The sequence below is a fragment of the Bos indicus genome, chromosome X (genome assembly GCF_029378745.1).
Source record: "Bos indicus isolate NIAB-ARS_2022 breed Sahiwal x Tharparkar chromosome X, NIAB-ARS_B.indTharparkar_mat_pri_1.0, whole genome shotgun sequence".
Classification (NCBI taxonomy): Eukaryota; Metazoa; Chordata; class Mammalia; order Artiodactyla; family Bovidae; genus Bos; species Bos indicus.
In genome coordinates this window covers 65,353,500-65,372,485 of record NC_091789.1, presented here as the reverse complement: position 1 = coordinate 65,372,485, position 18,986 = coordinate 65,353,500, and the positions used below count along the sequence as shown (strand labels likewise).

The following is an 18,986-nucleotide window of genomic DNA, read 5'->3' as shown; positions in this document are numbered from 1 at the left end:
TGCTAGAGTTCTTTGTATATCCTATGTACAAATTCCTTGTCAGCTATATGATTTGCCAAATATTTTCTCCTGTTTTGTGGGTTGTCTTTTCACCTTCTTGATGGTATCATTTGAAGCACAAGTATTTTTAATTTTGATGAGATCCAATGTATTTATTTATTTTTTTTTGTCATTTCTGCTTTTGATGTTGTGTGTAAGAAGGTTTGACTTAACCCAAGATCAGGGAGATTTGCCAGATCTTTCTTATACAGATATGCACATGTTTATTTACAACAAGAGCTACCATTTGTTGAACACTTGCTTTGAGCTTGATATTATGCCAAGCACTGTCAAGAGGGTATTTATGTCAATAACAGCAACAATAGCTAACTTTATTGAGTTCGTATATGAATGATCTTATTTAATCCTCACAACAAATCTATGAGGTAAATATGATTATATCTGTTTTACAGATAGAGAAACTGAAGATCAAAAACATCTGCACGTGATGCTTAGAATTGCTATAGCCATCTTCTGAGGCATTGACGTCAAACTGTGAGCAACATAAGGGAAATATGGAAAGAACAAGCTATTGATAGATAATGAGTTAAAACCAAACAGCATCAACCACAACATTAATAGCTGACATTTATTGACCACTTGACAAGAGTTATCTCATTTAACAGTCACAATAGTTCTTTGAGGAAAAAATATATGATGATGACCCCATTATGAGGTTCAGAAATGTTAAATACTTTAGCAAATCTTATTGGTAACTTCCACTTTTTCCTCACTAATAGAACTCCAGTTTTTTTTTTTTTTTTTTTAACCTTCCTTTGTGTAGCCATGATGGTGGTGGAGGGCACTGAACTCTTTCTTATCCAGAGGAAGTGAATTATAATTAATTGAAGCCAATCAGTGGTCTCATTCCCCTTGTCAGTAGAAAGTTTCTGCATGGAAATGGGATTAATTCTGGAGATGGGACCTGAAGGGATATCTGCTGAGGGGCTTCTAAGAAAATTTTTTCACTGAGAATAAAAAGCAAAGGATCTTCCACTTCATCTTTGTCTTTTTGTCATGTCACCCCTCATCATATAGCACAGAGCCTGGTACACTGAAGAAACTCAGTAAAAATTCTGTGGAATTAAACTCTTGAGTATTCTATTGTAGATCCATGTTTTTTTCTTATTTCACTTTGATCCGTACAAGGATATTTTAGTCCATAAATTATCCCAGAAGGTTTCTAGTTGTTTCCTGGGACTTAAATTAGGCCAGTGACCACAGGCACCATCACTCTTCTAAACTTCTGGAAAAACTACATAAGGATTCACATTCCCTTTGTTGATGTATTGAGAACACAGTTTTGCTCGGTTCAAGCAAAATTTATAGGTAACACCTTTCACTGACCTTACATTTGTCAAACATTTTCCCAGATGGAGATAGGTTATACCTTATATTTTAAAATTAATTTTAGTCACTTATATAATTAAATACATATTATTTATGTAATACATAAATGATTAACCTTTATTTCTTTAACATCATTACTTTATATGAATTATTTTTCTGTTTGCTTAAGTATATTCTGTAATAATTCTTTCCAAGAGTTTCTGGGGGTGGTAAGTATTCTGGGTTCTTATATGTCCAAAACACCTTTATTCCTTCATCCCACTTGTATAATAGTTTGTCTGGGTATTAAATCCTAGGTTCAACATTATTTTCACTCAGTAGTTTGAAGACATGGCTCCATTACTGTCCTGCAATCTGATGTGGCTAATAGAAAGTCTGATGTCAAACCTATCTTTGTTCATTGTGGATGGTCTTTATTTTCTCTTTGAAAGATTTCAGTATTTTCATGTTATCCTCTATGCTCTAAAATTTCTCTGTGGTGTGTCCAGGTTTAGAGTACTTTTTTAAAATTACTGTTTTCTTTTTTAAAACAGGTTATCATCCTTGGCACTTACAGGGTCCTTTCAATCTGAGGATTTGTGACTTCAATTTTAGGGAGTTGTTTGTTTATTTGCTTTGCCATTTAGTCTGCAAATATTGATTCCCATGCATTCTCTCCATTTTTACTTAGTGGAACTCCCTTTAGGCAAATGCAGAAATTTCTCGATTTGTTTATATTTCATGCCTCTCACTTTTTCTTTACTACTTTTCATCCTCCTATCCTTTAATATTATGCTCTGGGTAAATGCCTCAGTCCAATTTTCTAGATCTATGATTTAATTTCTATTTGCATCCATGACAAATCTTAGTTCGGTCCATTTATTAGCTTCACCTATGTTATTTATTTTTAAAAAGCTCTTATTTTTCATATTTACCTATTACTATCCATAATTATTTGTTCTTTCATAGATGTTATATCTTTTCTTTATCTTTCTGAGGTTATTATTTTATACTGATGTTCTGAGGACTCTACTTATCTAATGAAAGTTCTTTCATTTGTTGAGCACATTATCTCTATTTAATGGCATTTGCTTTGTTTAAATGTTAGGTGATTCTCTTATTATATGCTTCTCTCACTAAGACATGTCCAATTCTTTGTTACCCCATGGACTGTAGCTAGTCAGGCTCCTCTGTCCATGAGATTCTCTAGGCAAGAATACTGGAGTGTGCTGACATTTCTTTCTCCAGGGAATCTTCCCAACCCAGGGATCGAACTCAGATTTCTTGCATTCTGTAGTTGAGATTTTTCTTAGACTGTCTGTTCCTTCCATTTATATAACCTGTTTTAGAGAATAGAGGGAAAATATCTATCTGCTGTTTTCAATCAAAGTGGGTGTTGTGGAGAACATGCCATAATAAGGGTGCCTTGATGAATCTGTGTACCTCTCCATTTCTCATTAATACTGTCATTTATTTTGCCATTGCCTATCACCCATGATACTAGACTATCCGACTATCCTAACTCCCATACTCATTGCTTTCACTTGAAGACAAATCTCTCTGTTACTGCTTGCTGGTCCATCTAGTTGGAAAAGGGATGGAGAGGAGTTTTCTGGCTTTTCTTCCTGTTATACTGAGTACTTGCCTCTAAGACCATTCTTTTGCTATAGGTTTTACCTTTTGACATGGAGATCTCCTGGGGTACTTTTACTACCTATAAGAATACTCTCCACTGCTATCCTATGTATGTCCTGAACTGTGGTTTCCTTCTTTAACCAAAACATCTTCTAAGGTGTTGCTCAGTTTTGGGCCCACCAAGAGTGATTTCAAGCCTGACTATGTATTGAATCATTTTTCTGTTGTGTCAGGTAGAATAGAGCAAGTAAAGAAACTGTAAATAGCAGTGGTTCAAGGAAGATATGAGGTTATTTCTTTATCCCTGTTTTATAAATAGACTCCACTAACTTGCTCAATGTCACATAACTAATAAACTATGGAACTGGGCTCTGAACCCAGATGTGACTCCAAAGTCTACCTTGTTAGGTTCTTTTCCTCTATACCAGTGGTGCTCAACTTTGGCTGTGTATTAGAATCACCAAGGTAGCCTTAAAACGTACTAATGCTTCAAAACTACACCAGATCAATTAAATCATAGTGAAGAGTATTTTGTAAAACTTTCTATCATACTTCTTTTTTTGCCTAAATATGCTATATATTCCTCTGCCAAATATTTTCCTGATTACCTGATTGCTAGCACTCTGCTTAAGTTTTATTTGTCTGTGTAATTTTGAAAATTATTTTGAAGAAATATGGAAAATTACCTCAGTTCATATTTGTTTCAAATTTTTTAAAAATCATTAAGAAATACAGCAAGGCATGCAAAATTATACAGACTCTGAAAAATCAATCTATGTAATCAATCATGTTAACAGACTACAGAAGAAAAATCACACAAATTGGTGGATGTAGAAAAACCATCTGACAAATTCAACACCCATTCATGACTTAATAAAAAAAACCACCACAGAAAACTCTAGGGATACACAAACTTACTCAGTTTGATACAGTACATCTACCAAAAAACAAACAAACAAAATCTCTTAGCTAATATCACATTTAACAATAAAGACTAAATGTTTTCCAGCTAAGATCAGGAACAAGTCAAGAATGCCCATTCTCACCACTGCTATTCAATATAGAACTAGAAGCTTTGCCTAAAGCAAAATGTGGAAATAAAAGGCATTCCGATTGGAAAGGAATAAAGCCATCTCTGTTTGTAGATGGGGCTTTCTGGGTGGCTTAGTGGTAAATAACCCACCTGCCAATTCAGGAAACATGGGTTCGATCCTTGGGTCGGGAAGATCCCCTGGAGAAAGAAATGGCAATCTGCTCCAGTATTCTCGCCTGGGAAATCCCCTGGAGAGAGGAGCCTGGCGGGCTACAGTCCATGGGGTCGCAAAAGGGTCAAGCATGAGTCAGCGACTAAAACAACAGCAACAATTTGTTGATGACATGATGATCGATGTAGACAATCCCAGGATAAGTATAAAAAACTTTTGAAACTAGTAAGTGAATTCAGCATGGTTGCCAAATACAAGATCAATTGCATTTCTATGTAGTAACAATGAATATGTGGAAAGCAAAACTTTAAATACAATATTATTTACAATCTTTAAAAAAAAGAAATATTTATGTGTAAATCCATCAAAACACATATAGGATGTGTATGCTGAAAATTACTAAACACTGAGGAAATAAATCAAAGATCTGAATAAGTAGAGAGACTTACCACATACATGGATTATAAGATTCAATATAGTAAACATGTCAATTCTCTTCAAATTGGTATATAGGTTTACTGCAATCCCTGTCAAAAATTCTCAGCAAGAATTTTCATAGATATAAGCAAGATTATTTTAAAATTTGTATGGAAATGTAAATGACTTAGGTGGCCAAAACAATTTTGAAAAAGAATAAAATAGGAAATCAGTCTACCTGATTTCAAGACTTTTTTTTATAGCTACAATAATCAAGACTGTTTGATATTGGAGGATGGATAGATACATAAATCCATGGGTTAGAATAGAGAACACAGAAATAAACTTACAAAATTATACTCAGTTCACTTTCAACAAAGGTGGAAAAGCAATTCAGTGGAGGATCTTCTCAACGAATGGTGCTGGAACAATTGCATATCGATAGACAAAAAAATATGAACTATAGTCTAAACCTCATACCTGACACAAAAAATTAACTCAGTGTGCATCACAGATTTAAATATAAAATGCACATCTTTAAACTTTTAGAATATGACATAGGAGAAAACTTCAGGACCTAGGCTTCATGAAGAGACATAATACCAAAAGCACAAACCATAAAAACCATGAACACATTTTAAAAAATTTTTTTAAATTTTGCTTAACAGATAATGAAAAGACAAGCTGACTAAGAGAAAGCATTTGCAAACCCACATGTGTGATGAAGGACTCAGATCTAGATTACATAATAAACTCTCAAAACTCAACGTTAAAAAAAGCAAGCAATTCAATTAGAAAATGGGCAAAAGGCACATAAGGTTATATCACTGAAGAAGCTATACAGTTATAGCAAGTGAGCATATGAAAAGATGTTCAACACCATTATATATTAGGGGAATGCAAATTTAAAACACATGATATCATTACACATCTGTTAGAATAGCTAAAATAAAAATACCAAACGCTGGTGAGAATGCAGAAAAACTGCATCTCTCATATATTGCTGGTGGGTATATAAAATATTAAACCACTCTGGAAAACAGACTGGCAATTTCTTATTTTAATAAGAAATTAATTGGGCTTCCCTTGTGGCTCAGCTAGTGAAGAATCTGCCTGCAATGTGGGAGACCTGGGTTCGATCCCTCCATTGGGAAGATCCCCTGGAGAAAGGAAAGGCTACTCATGCCACTGTTTTGGCCAGGAGAATTCTATGGATTGTATAGTCCACGGTGTCACTAAGAGTCAGACACGACTGAGCAACTTTCACTTTCACAATTCACATTAATAAAATGAAGCATATAATTTTCAAATGACACAGCAGTTATACTTCTGGGCATTTAGTTTGCAGATAAATAAAATCTTATGGCTGCAAGAAACCTGTACATCACTGCTTACACTTAGCATTCATTTAGTCTATTTCACCATATGTAGCATTCCATGTATGAATAACCACTAATCAAATTAGTAAGCTGATAGGCATCTGGGTGTTTTTCACTTTTCTGCATTTCAATAATGCTTTTTTGAATAACTTTGTACCTCTCTCCTTGAACACATGTGTGAGAATTTCCCTAGGATGGATATCTAGAAATGGAAACTCTGGATTATAACTTGATATATATTTTCTAACTATACTCAGTTCAGTTCAGGCGCTCAGTCATGTCTGACTCTTTAGGACCCCATGAATTGCAGCACACCAGGCCTCCCTGTCCATCACAAACTCCTGGAGTTCACTCAAACTCATGTCCATCGAGTCAGTGATGCCATCCAGCCATCTCATCCTCTGTCGTCACCTTCTCCTCCTGCCCTTAATCCCTCCCAGCATCAGGGTCTTTTCCAATGAGTCAACTCTTCGCATGAGGTGGCCAAATACTGGAGTTTCAGCTTTAGCATCATTCCTTCAAAAGAACAGGCAAGACCCATCTCCTTTAGAATGGACTGGTTGGATCTCCTTGCAGTCCAAGGGACTCCCAAGAGTCTTCTCCAACACCACAGTTCAAAAGCATCAATTCTTCGGTGCTAAGCTTTCTTCACAGTCCAAATTTTACATCCATACATGACCACTGGAAAAACCATAGCCTTGACTAGACGGACCTTTGTTGGCAAAGTAACGTCTCTGCTTTTGAATATGCTATCCAGGTTGGTCATAACTTTCCTTCCAAGGAGTAAGCGTCTTTTAATTTCATGGCTGCAATCACCATCTGCAGTGATTTTGGAGCCCCCAGAAATAAAGTCTGACACTGTTTCCCCTGTTTCCCCATCTATTTCCCATGAAGTGATGGGACCAGATGCCATGATCTTAGTTTTCTGAATGTTGAGCTTTAAGCCAACTTTTTCACTCTCCTCTTTCACTTTCATCAAGAGGCATTTTAGTTCCTCTTCACTGTCTGCCATAAGGGTGGTATCATCTGCATATCTGAGGTTATTGATATTTCTCCCGGCAATCTTGATTCCAGCTTGTGCTTTTTTCATCCCAGTGTTTCTCATGAGGTACTCTGCATATAAGTTAAATAAGCAGGGTGACAATATACAGCTTTGACTTAGTCCTTTTCCTATTTGGAACCAGTCTGTTGTTCATGTCCAGTTCTAACTGTTGCTTCCTGACCTGCATATAGGTTTCTCAAGAGACAGGTCAGGTGGTCTGGTATTCCCATCTCTTTCAGAATGTTCCACAGTTTATTGTGATCCACACAGTCAAAGGCTTTGGCATAGTCAATAAAGCAGAAATAGATGTTTTTCTGGAACTCTCTTGCTTTTTCGATGATCCAGGGGATGTTGGCAATTTGATCTCTGGTATCCTCTGCCTTTTCTAAAACCAGCTTGAACATCTGAAAGTTCACGGATCACGTATTGCTGAAGCCTGGCTTGGAGAATTTTGAGCATTACTTTACTAGGGTGTGAGATGAGTGCAATTGTGCAGTAGTTTGAGCATTCTTTGGCATTGCCTTTCTTTGGGATTCAAATTAAAACTGACCTTTTCCAGTCCTTTGGCCACTGCTGAGTTTTCCAAATTTGCTGGCATATTGAGTGCAGCAATTTCACAGCATCATCTTTCAGGATTTGAAGTAGCTCAACTGGAATTCCATCACCTCCACTAGCTTTGTTTGTAGTGATGCCCATTTGACTTCACATTCCAGGATGTCTGGCTCTAGGTCAGTGATCACACCATGGTGATTATCTGAGTCATGAAGATCTTTTTTGTACAGTTCTTCTGTGTATTCTTGCCACCTCTTCTTAATATCTTCTGCTTCTGTTAGGTCCATACCATGTCTGTCCTTTATCGAGTACATCTTTGCATGAAAAGTTCCCTTGGTATCTCTAATTTTCTTGAAGAGATCTCTAGTCTTTCCCATTCTGTTGTTTTCCTCTATTTCTTTGCATTGATCGCTAAGGAAGGCTTTCTAATCTCTCCTTGCTACTCTTTGGAACTCTGCATTCAGATGCTTATATCTTTCTTATTCTCCTTTGCTTTTCGCTTCTCTTCTTTTCACAGCTATTTGTAAGGCCTCCCCAGACAGCCATTTTGCTCTTTTTGCATTTCTTTTCCATGGGGATGGTCTTGGTCCCTGTCTCCTGTACAATGTCATGAACCTCTGCCCATAGTTCACCAGGCACTCTGTCTATCAGATCTAGGCCCTTAAATCTATTTCTCACTTCTACTGTATAATCATAAGGGATTTGATTTAGGTCATACCTGAATGGTCTAGTGGTCTTCCCTACTTTCTTCAATTTCAGTCTGAATTTGGCAATAAGGATTTCATGATCTGAGCCACAGTCAGCTCCTGGTCTTGTTTTTGCTGACTGTATAGAGGTTCTCCATCTTTGGCTGCAAAGAATATAATCAATCTGATTTTGGTGTTGACCATCTGGTGATGTCCATGTGTAGAGTCTTCTCTTGTGTTGTTGGAAGACGGTGTTTGCTATGACCAGTGCGTTCTCTTGGCAAAACTCTATTAGCCTTTGCCCTGCTTCATTCCATATTCCAAGGCCAAATTTGCCTGTTACTCCAGGTGTTTCTTAAGTTCCTACTTTTGCATTCCAGTCCGCTATAATGAAAAGGACATCTTTTTTGGGTGTTAGTTCTAAAAGGTCTTGGAGGTTTTCATAGAACTGTTCAACTTCATCTCCTTTAGTGTTACTGGTTGAGGCATAGACTTGGATTACTGTGATATTGAATGGTTTGCCTTGGAAGCGAACAGAGATCATTCTGTCATTTTTGAGATTGCATCCAGGTACTGCATTTCAGACTCTTTTGTTGACCATGATGGCTCCTCCATTTCTTCTAAGGGATTCCTGCCCACAGTAGTAGATATAATGGTCATCTGAGTTAAATTCACCCATTCCAGTCCATTTTAGTTAGCTGATTCCTAGAATGCCAATGTTCACTCTTGCCATCTCCTGTTTGACCACTTCCAATTTGCCTTGATTCATGGACCTAACATTCCAGGTTCCCATGCAATATTTATTCTTTACAGCATCAGACCTTGCTTCTATCACCAGTCACATCCACAACTGGGTATTGTTTTTGCTTTGGCTCCATCCCTTCATTCTTTCTGGAGTTATTTCTCCACTGATCTCCAGTAGCATATTGGGCACCTACCAACCTGGGGAGTTCCTCTTTCAGTATCCTATCATTTTGCCTTTTCATACTGTTCATGGGGTTCTCAAGGCAAGAATACTGAAGTGGTTTGCCATTCCCTTCTCCAGTGGACCACATTCTGTCAGACCTCTCCACCACAACCCACCCGTCTTGGGTGGCCCCACACGGCATGGCTTAGCTTCATTGTGTTAGACAAGGCTGTGGTCCGGGTGATTAGATTGACTAGTTTTCTGTGATTATGGTTTCAGTGTGTCTGCCCTCTGATGCCCTCTCGCAACACCTACAGTCTTACTTGGGTATCTCTTACCTTGGTCGTGGGATATCTCTTCACGGCTGCTCCAGCAAAGCGAAACCACTGCTCCTTACCTTGGACGAGGGGTATCTCCTCACCGCCGCCCATCCTGACCTTCAACGTGGAGTAGCTCCTCTTGGCCCTCCTGCACCCACGCGCCACTGCTCCTTGGACGTGGGGTAGCTCCTCCTAGCCGCTGCCCCTGACCTCGGACGTGGGGTAGCTCCTCCCGGCTGCCACCTCTGACCTTGGACGCAGGGTAGCTCCTCTCGGCCACCACCTCTGACCTCGTACGTGAGGTAGCTCCTCTCGGCCACACTTCTGCGAGGTCCGTCGCAGCTACTACCAAAAACTTTTCTCAAAAATTGTACCAATTTATGTTTATTCCAACATAAATGAGGGTTCCAGGGTGCTTTTTGTCTTTGCCTATACTTGGTTGTTGGAAGGAAAATTATGACCAACGTAGATAGCATATTCAAAAGCAGAGACATTACTTTGCCAACAAAGGTCCGTCTAGTTAAGGCTATGGTTTTTCCAGTGGTCATGTATGGATGTGAGAGTTGGACTGTGAAGAAAGCTGAGTGCCGAAGAATTGATGCCTTTGAACTGTGGTGTTGGAGAAGACTCTTGGTAGTCCCTTGGACTGCAAGGAGATCCAACCAGTCCATTCTAAAGGAGATAAGCCCTGGGTGTTCTTTGGAAGGAACGATGCTGAAGCTGAAACTCCAGTACTTGGGCCACCTCATGCGAAGAGCTGACTCATTGGAAAAGACTCTGATGCTGGGAGGGATAGGGGGCAGGAGGAAAAGGGGACAAGAGAGGATGAGATGGCTGGATGGCATCACCAACTCGATGGACGTGAGTTTTAGTGAACTTCGGGAGATGGTGATGGACAGGGAGGCCTGGCGGGCTGCGATTCATGGGGTCGCAAAGAGTCAGACACGACTGAGACTGAACTGAACTGAACTGATACTTGGTTAGTGGCTTCCCTGGTTCTCAGTTGGTAAAGAGTCCGCCTGCAATGTGGGAGACCTGGGTTCAGTCGCTGGGTTGGGAAAATCCCCTGCAGAAGGAAATGGCAACCCACTCCAGTGTTCTTACCTGGAGAATTCCATGGACAGAGGAGCCTGGTGGGCTACAGTCCATGGGGTCACAAAGAGTCGGACACAACTAAGTGACTAAATTTTACCTTCACTTTTTCACTTTATAAATTTCCATCAATCTAATGGTTGTAAAAGATGTAATTTCTGTTTTAACTTGGATTCCCCTAGTTATGTGTAAGGTTGAGCATAATTTAATTGTTCATTGGCCATTAGGGTTTCCTGTTTTATGAACGACCTGTGCATATCTTTATTTTTTTTACTGAAGTTTTACCTTTTCTAATTGATATGATAAATCAGGACATTAATCCTATGTCAGTTACATAAAGATTCAAGTATCTTTTCCTCAGTCTGCTACGTATGTTTTAAGGTTTTAATGCCATCTTTTGCTTTCAGAAGCTTTAATTTTCATATAATCAAATTTATCAATATTTTCCTATAAGATTTCTGCTTTTTACATATTGGTTAACAAAATCTTTGTGTCACAAGGAACTAAAAAGAATCTCTAACATTTTATTCTAATAATTTTCAAGCCCTGTTCTTTATATTCACATCTTTAAAACATCTGGAGTTCATTTTTATGTATGGCATGAAGTGAGGATCTAATTTAATTTTTTTCCATACAAAAGTTAATTGTCCCAATATCATCTATTGAATACTCTTTGCTTTCTTTACTCTGTCCAGTTAAACAAATACCCAAACTTACTATGTGCTAATCATTGTTCTAGGTACTTTGCATAAGTATTAAAAATAAACAAAATATTACTATTAACATTATAAATTATATTTCATTAAAGCTGGGCAATAAGCTTGCCCTGTGGAGCTTATCTATTCTACTTTGGGTAGATATATAATAAACATAATAAATAGGTATATTATATAGTATGTTGGAATATGATAAGTGTTACAGAAAAAAAAGAGCAGGGTAAAGGAAGTTGGAGTGCTGGGTTGGGAGGAAGGTTGTCACTTTAAACAGGATGATCTGGGTTGGTCTTGTTGAGAAGTTGATATTTGGGAGTTGATATTTCACTTGAAAGAAGATATTTCACTTCAAAGTTGATATTTCACTTTAAAGAAGTGAAAGAGGTGTCATGTGAATATTTGGGGCATAATAAAAGATATTTAACTGATATTTGTGAATTTCACAAAAGTTCCTGTTGAACTTTCTACTGGAGCTTTTCACACACATTTATATATATATTATTTTGAGGAGTACTGACACCCTTACATCATTGCATCTTGCCATTCATGAGCATGGTCTGGCTCTATATTTATTCACAGCTTCTGTTATGTTCTTTAATAGTATTATGATTTTCTCAATAAAGATCTTACACATATTTGTTGGCTTTGTGACTATGTACTTCATAATTTTTGGTCCCTATAAAATGTTTGTATATATTTCCAACCTCACTTTCTGTTTGCCCATCCCACTCCACCCTAGATGGGTGTTTCTGATAGGTAATTGTGTTTCTGATAGGTAATGTAAACTAGTGACTCTGTGTGTGTGTGTGTGTGTGTGTGTGTGTGATGGATGATGGTCTTATTTCCTGATCCTGATCGTAAAGCTGAGTTTGATTAACCTAGACCACAGCCCTTCTCCTTCATGATTTTTGCAAGATACATATTCTTGTCCTGTCTTCTCAGTGAATCTTCAAGTTCTTCAGGGGCAGTGGACTGATGTTTTCTACGCTGCAGCTTTCAGGTGGTACTGGGTAGGCACATTGAACTTACTTAAAAGGTCTTACTGGGATATTTCCCACAGTGGGGTTGCTGCACTTTTTTTTCATTCTCTTCACTCCAGTGAACCATCAATCATGACTCTCGCTTGATCTTCAAAGTTGTCTTTCATACAGAAAGATGCACTTTCCCCCTGGACTCGTACCTGAGACATTCTTTTCTGCCGTGTTCCTTCTCCAAGGAAGTGAGACAAAAAGTTTTGATTGGTAGCTGAGAATTCTTTGAGAAGAATTATATTGGTGAAATAATCTAGTCCTGTTTTTGTAAAAGGTTTTCCCATAGAACATAAGTCTATTGAATGCTCTGGGACAAAAAAAAAGATCCTGAGTTTTTTTTAAAAAAAAAAAAAGTAGGGGGGGGGAGGGGAGCAGGAAGCCCTTAATACTAAACTGACTTCTTGGAGCCTGTGTATGTGCTAAGTCACTCAGTCGTATCCAACTCTTTGAGACCCTGTGGACTGTAGCCCACTGGGCTCCTCTTTCCATGGGATTCTCCAGGCTGGAAGTGGGTTGCCATGCCCTCCTCCAGGGAATCTTCCCAACCCAGGGATCGAACTTGCGTTTCCTGCACTGGCAGAGTCTTTGCTGCTGAGCCACTGGGGAAACTCCCTTCTTGGAGACTTGTACCATATTTTAAGTATATTAAAGGCCCTGAGATGTTTATGAAAACAAATTTCATTTAGCCCACTACTTTTGAAACATATATGACCAAGGAACTTTTTTTCTGTTCTTAAAGAACACCTATTTACATCCACATACCTCACACTGGGAAACATTGATCTCATTCACCCTTTGCTCTCTGGTATATATAAAGCAAACAGTCATCTATCCTAGACTGTCTTCTAAAGACATTTTGCATCCACACTAGTGTTTAAAAGCTTAGACCATGAGGACATTTTCTCTAAGATCTATTCCAAATCCTTTGTGTTTGTTTTAGTGTCCCATCCATTTTTATATCTTCACCAGAAATAAAATGATTTTGAATTCTGATGCAAAATCAATTGTGTATTTACAGAATGCTTACTATGTGAAATAAAACAATTTTTAAGACATTGGCCTTGCTGGACAAGGAAGTTACAGCCATTGGTTAGAATTTCCATATTTTCCTGCTTCTATTACTTGATATTTTTCTGCCCTTGACCTGAATAACCCTGTGTTCCCAAGAGGTGGCCACAATGTAAGGCAGAAACAAATGGAAGAAAACAGGGATGCTGTCCCCTGAAGTACTTATTTAGAAACCAGGAGAACAGCAGCAAAGTGTTAGGAGGACTTGACTGGGCAGGTGGCACACTTGATGCTGACCACCCAACTAAGATAGATTGCTTAGGCTTTGCTGAGCTAGCATCTTCCAGAGAAGAAAAATCATATTTTTTTTATCCCACTCTAAGGCAGTTTACAGTAAAACACGTGCATAGCAAGAGCTTAATTATAAGTCATCTAACATTATATCTAGAAAGGAGGGTTAATTACATTAAGAATCAGACAGAAGATCAATCCTGAGCACATGATTATTTCTGAGCCTCCTGGAAGCCTAGCAGAAATGGAACAATGATAATTCAAGGCCGCTGCATATTAATGCATGTAGACTCAGTTGAAGATGGTAACCTACCCCCACTGGAGTTTCTCACTTTTCTCTTCTTGTCTTATAGTTCAGCCTGATTTCTTGAATTCAATATGGATGTTTCCTGGCTTTGTATAACATATTTTATATAAAGAAGCCAATTAGTAACAAATAAGCAGTTTGAAGAGAGACCTATTAATACTTATCTTGTAGCCATCAAACTGGGCTCACTTCACACAGAAAGGTCTCTGGGTTAGATTGGAACTCTGAAACTCTGTAGATCCCATGAACAAAACTATTCCACCAAGCTAAAAGGTCTTTGAGATCCATCTTCAACTCCATCCTCCATGAAATTCTGGAATGATTTTCCCTTGTCTTGTCCCTTTTATACTGCTTCTTAGTCTACTCCACTAACCTCATTTCAAAACAACTAGCTGTTGGATGCATGAACTAAAATGCCATAAAGAATTCACATATTTGATTGTTTTTCTGTCAAGAAGGTTAAATGAAGAGACTACAATTTCTAAGAAGGTTGGTTCGACTGCCTGAGTCTGGCCCCCAGGCAGATTAGGCCAAGGTTTTGGCCAAGTAAAATTGCCAATTGCCTAAAAGAAAAGACTAGCACGTTGCTCATTAGGGCATTCTGAACTTGCCTGTGCAATCTTTTTGCTACCCTGCAATTTCCTGTTGGTTATAAATGAAACCTTTCTAGCTGTTAATGCAGCCTGTGAATTGAAAAAAAAAAAGCATGTAATTAATCAAAGGAGGTTGGGGGGATTCACTAAGCCTGAGTAAAGGGGAGAAGCTGGACAAGGCACTAGGACCTAGAAGGCATCTATCCACCCTGGCAGGAATTTCTTGCTTGGAGCTCAGACAACAAAGGCATAGAGAGATTGGTTTTCTTTCTCTCAGCATCTCCACCCAACCAGCAGAAAACCGGTGAGTGGGGCTTTGGAGTGATTTTCAGGGAGAATGTAAGAGATGTCAAACAGAAAAAGCACAAGGCAAAGTGCGCGCTCTCTCCCTCTCTCTCAGTGTGTCCTCTCTCTCTTTCTTTCTCTTCTCCCCTCTTTTTTGCCTTATTCTATTGGATTTTTTCCCTAAGCCTCTACCTGGGATTTTCCATTGGAAAAGTGAGTTTGATGTTCTTTTGTTTTCACTGTGATATTGATTTTAGAATAATACCACCCCAGATTTAAAGCAAAGCCCAGGGTTGCTAGCATGCCTGGGGAAATGCTTGCTACTTGTTTTGAGGAGGTGGGGTCTCTTACACTGCAGGTTGTCTGACAGAGACAATGCTGAGCTCAGCACAGGTCATGGTGACACTGGAAGAAAAGAAGGACCGAGCCTGGCAAACCTGCTAGGCACCAGTCCTCCTTTATCGCCTGTCTTCCTGGTCCCCTTCAAATATCTCAATGTGGCAGTGTGTAGCAGCTGAGCCCTGCGTGCTTTGTGAGTCCTTTTATCCCCATCTGTGCAATGCATGTTAATAGTTTGTTTCCTAGGCTGTCACTACCTTTGCTAGCATTTGGGGCTTCTTTTGTATTTGGTTTCATATTGTGATTTCCTTTCTTTCTTTCATTCTTTCAGCAGAAAGGGGGAAAGTAAATCTGACAGATGACCATCTTTTGCCTCAGCTAACACACCTAGGCAATAGACAAATTTGGGGTGTGCTGCCTGCTGTGAGGGTGAAATGCCCCTTCATTCAGTGTAGAAACCCAGAACAATGGAAGGTGTGCTTGCTTCTAAAGGTCCCATATGCTGTTCAGGGACTCATTTGGGAATCTTTACACAATTAAAATATTCCGTTAAGAGGTGGGGCTGCATCGTTGATGGGGGGTAGAGCACCTAGAGAAAGCGAGGGGCTGGGGGGTGGGAGGAAGGATTTTGTGGCCAAATGGTACCAGGGATAAAGCAGAACAAATAACTTGTTAAATAACTGATTTTTGTAATCCTTTTTTTTTTCCAGCTTATTTCTTGTGAATGTCGGATAGCTGCACCAGCTTGGTGGGGAAGGGGGTTGATGAATAGCACAAAGACTGGCTGTTCCCTAGAGGCTGTGGCTTTAAAGGAGAATCCTACTTTATTCTAGGGGGGAGGGGATGCACACATTAAAGTAGGAAAGGGGGCTTGGAATAAAATTAAAACACTACCCTTATAATTATTTCACTGAAATGCAAAGATCACTTCCTGAGCTAGAGATGCTAACCTTGGCTAGGTCCTTCTGTTCCCTTCAAGGGGAATTTTGTCAGGCTATGGATTCATTTACAACCGTTAGTCATGTGGGCATGTGTGAGGAAACAGATGCCAGTTTTAATGTATTTACCCTGAAGTTACAATTTGATAGGAGCCACTGTCAGTAAGTCCCAGGATTTTAAGCAATTTCAAAATCCCTCCCTCTCCTTTCTTTGGAACAGTGCCCAAAGTGCCTCCCTCTGCATCTCTCACCCCCACCCCCACAACCACCAGCACCCCTCCAGCCCCTCCCTTTTCTCTATTAAGATCAATATTCTTGCAGGTCAGGGGCAAGCAGCAGATGGGTCACGGGCTTTTTTCAACCAGTTCTTTTCACAAGCAGCAGATTGCAGATCTGGATCTGGCTAATATTTGAATTCCTTTCTTTTTTCCCCCTCCTCGCCCCTTTTCTTTGCTTCCTTTCATCCCCCTCCGCCTCCCCGCTTTTCTCCAACACTCAGGTCTCTGAGGTTCCACCAAAATATGGAACTTGATTTTGGACATTTTGACGAAAGAGATAAGACATCCAGGAACATGAGAGGCTCGCGGATGAACGGGCTACCTAGCCCCACTCACAGCGCCCATTGTAGCTTCTACCGAACCCGAACCTTGCAGGCACTAAGCAACGAGAAGAAAGCCAAGAAGGTACGTTTCTACCGCAATGGGGACCGCTACTTCAAGGGGATTGTGTACGCTGTGTCCTCTGACCGTTTTCGCAGCTTCGACGCCTTGCTGGCTGACCTGACACGATCTCTGTCTGACAACATCAACCTGCCTCAGGGAGTGCGCTACATTTACACCATTGATGGATCCCGCAAAATTGGAAGCATGGATGAACTGGAGGAAGGTAATTCAAGGAGTGGGTGGTGGCCCTTAGTGGGAGGGGTTATTGTTAGTTATGGTTACATTTCTTGGCTTTGATTAAAAGAAATTGGGAACTATGTTTGTTAAAACATGAGGGTGCTGCTGAGACTTCTGATTCTGTAGGCATAGTCAGAATCATTAGCCGTTACCCTCCGTGGGCTTCAGTCTCGGCTGGGGTTGACGTGTGGCTGACTATGAGGATGCATTGTGTTGATCTCCCAGGGTATACAAAGAAAAATCTGAATTGTATCATTTACTCTAGAATTTGTTCATCGTCAACTCTAAAGAGCACTATTGAGGCAGACCATAAAATCCTTAGGGGTATAAAATGAGGAAGGCGGCTTGGTTGGGTTAAGAGAAAGAAAACATTGTATACTTATATCCTTTGAACGGCTGAGAGACTCTTTGTGAATGGCAACTCATGGAAACGTGCACCCTAAAAGCTGGACTTCCCGAATGTATTCACAAAGGATTATACTTTTAGGTAAGTGGTCACTGCTCAGCTGTTGCTTCTAAAAAGCCCATTTCAGGGTGTGTCCCTCAGGCTGAGGTCATTAAGAGAAATACCAAAGAAAGCTGTAGGTATGTCTGGTATTTTAATAAACATTATTCCTATTAGAATAGGAACTGACTCACTATACCTAAATCTGTATTTAAACAGATTTCTAGATTTTGGTTCTGCAATTGAATTTTATTACAAGATTGCTGAAAATCCTGACAATCTGTGCCCCCAACTCAAAAATAGGGAAAACTCCAGCTCTTGCCCAAACTTGCTCAGCCATGAAGTCTTTTTCATGATCATATAGATAAATAGATCTGGGGACATGTTCTTAATATTTTACTTTATCAGATCAAGTATATTGAGGATGCCTCCCCACCCCACTTTTTCATAGGTGTAATATGTGCGATTGGTTTAACCTGACAGTACTTTAAAGGACAGCTTCAGGAGTCCTTCAAGAGTCCTTGTGATAATGAAAACGTTTCCCCCCACCCCCAAACTTCTTCCCATTCTCCAACCCTCCCTCCTCATTCTTTCCATTCCCCTGAGCAGATGAGTTTAGAACAGGCAGATCTCTAGGGAAACCAAATTCTGAAACAGCTGGCAAGGAAGGAGAAACAACACATTAAAGGACTTGATGCCCCACCTCTGATTCACTGCTTCTAGGTTTCTTGTATTCCTAAACAAAGGAGCATGAGGGCTTCCCTTGTACAAGAGCACGTTCTCGCAAGGAGCTGCTGTTTCTCAAGTCAGGTCAAGTGATTTGGGGCTAGTTACTTATAAGAGCCAGTGTCCATATGGCTGCCAGATCTGGGTCTCAGGCAGGGTTCAAGTCTGAGGTTTTTCTCCAAGTGGACCTTGAGAAACAATGCTGATGGGGCTTGATTATTTGATCAGGTGCTGGAGGGCCAGGAAGAGGTTAATCCCAGGCTTCTGAACATTGAAGGATTGGCCATCTTAGCAAATACCGTAAAAGAAAGGAGAGTCAGGGCAAACTTGAAGGACTAGAAGCTGGATCCAGGGAGCTGTCCAACAGAGTAATCGATAGGGCTTGTGTCTTTTGTCACTGTAAAATCCACATCTCAGTCAAACTGGGGGGGGGGGTGGTGAGTGTTTTCTCCATAATAATTTTCATAAACAAAGCACCTGAATCACCAGTATGTCCACATTTCTACTAGCTGCTATCTTTTAAAGACCACCATAGATGCTCAGGCAGAATTCTGAATCAAGTGCCATTGTATTTGGAGCAAGGATTACAGTGTTCTTCTGTCTGATGTGAGAGATCTCATGCACAGATTTCTCTCTTCCCCAAATACATTTTTTAACATGTCTTGCTCAAAGAGTGGCCCTTGGTATTGATTTTCCTTCCTGGGTTTGTGTGTGTGTGTGTGTGTGTGTGTGTGTGTGTGTGTATGCACGTGTGCATATGTATATGTGTATTGTGGTGTGTGTTGTGATAATCTTAGCTGAATATATG

At 39.7% G+C, this 18,986-nt stretch overlaps 1 protein-coding gene across 5 annotated transcripts in view; it reads left to right on the top strand.

Annotated features, from left to right (window-relative positions):
* Positions 1–18,986, top strand: part of DCX (doublecortin) — a 399,925-nt gene that overhangs the window by 260,003 nt on the left and 120,936 nt on the right. For 3 of the 5 annotated variants that reach the window (XM_070783724.1, XM_070783725.1, XM_070783722.1), the window contains exon 4: positions 16,608–16,993. In XM_070783724.1, coding sequence (XP_070639825.1) covers positions 16,630–16,993 — 364 coding nt within the window. In that variant the 5' untranslated portion in view covers positions 16,608–16,629. Of the gene's footprint in view, positions 1–14,668; positions 14,851–16,607; positions 16,994–18,986 lie in introns of those variants that run through there. The other 2 variants (XM_070783726.1, XM_070783723.1) reach the window with 2 other exon arrangements.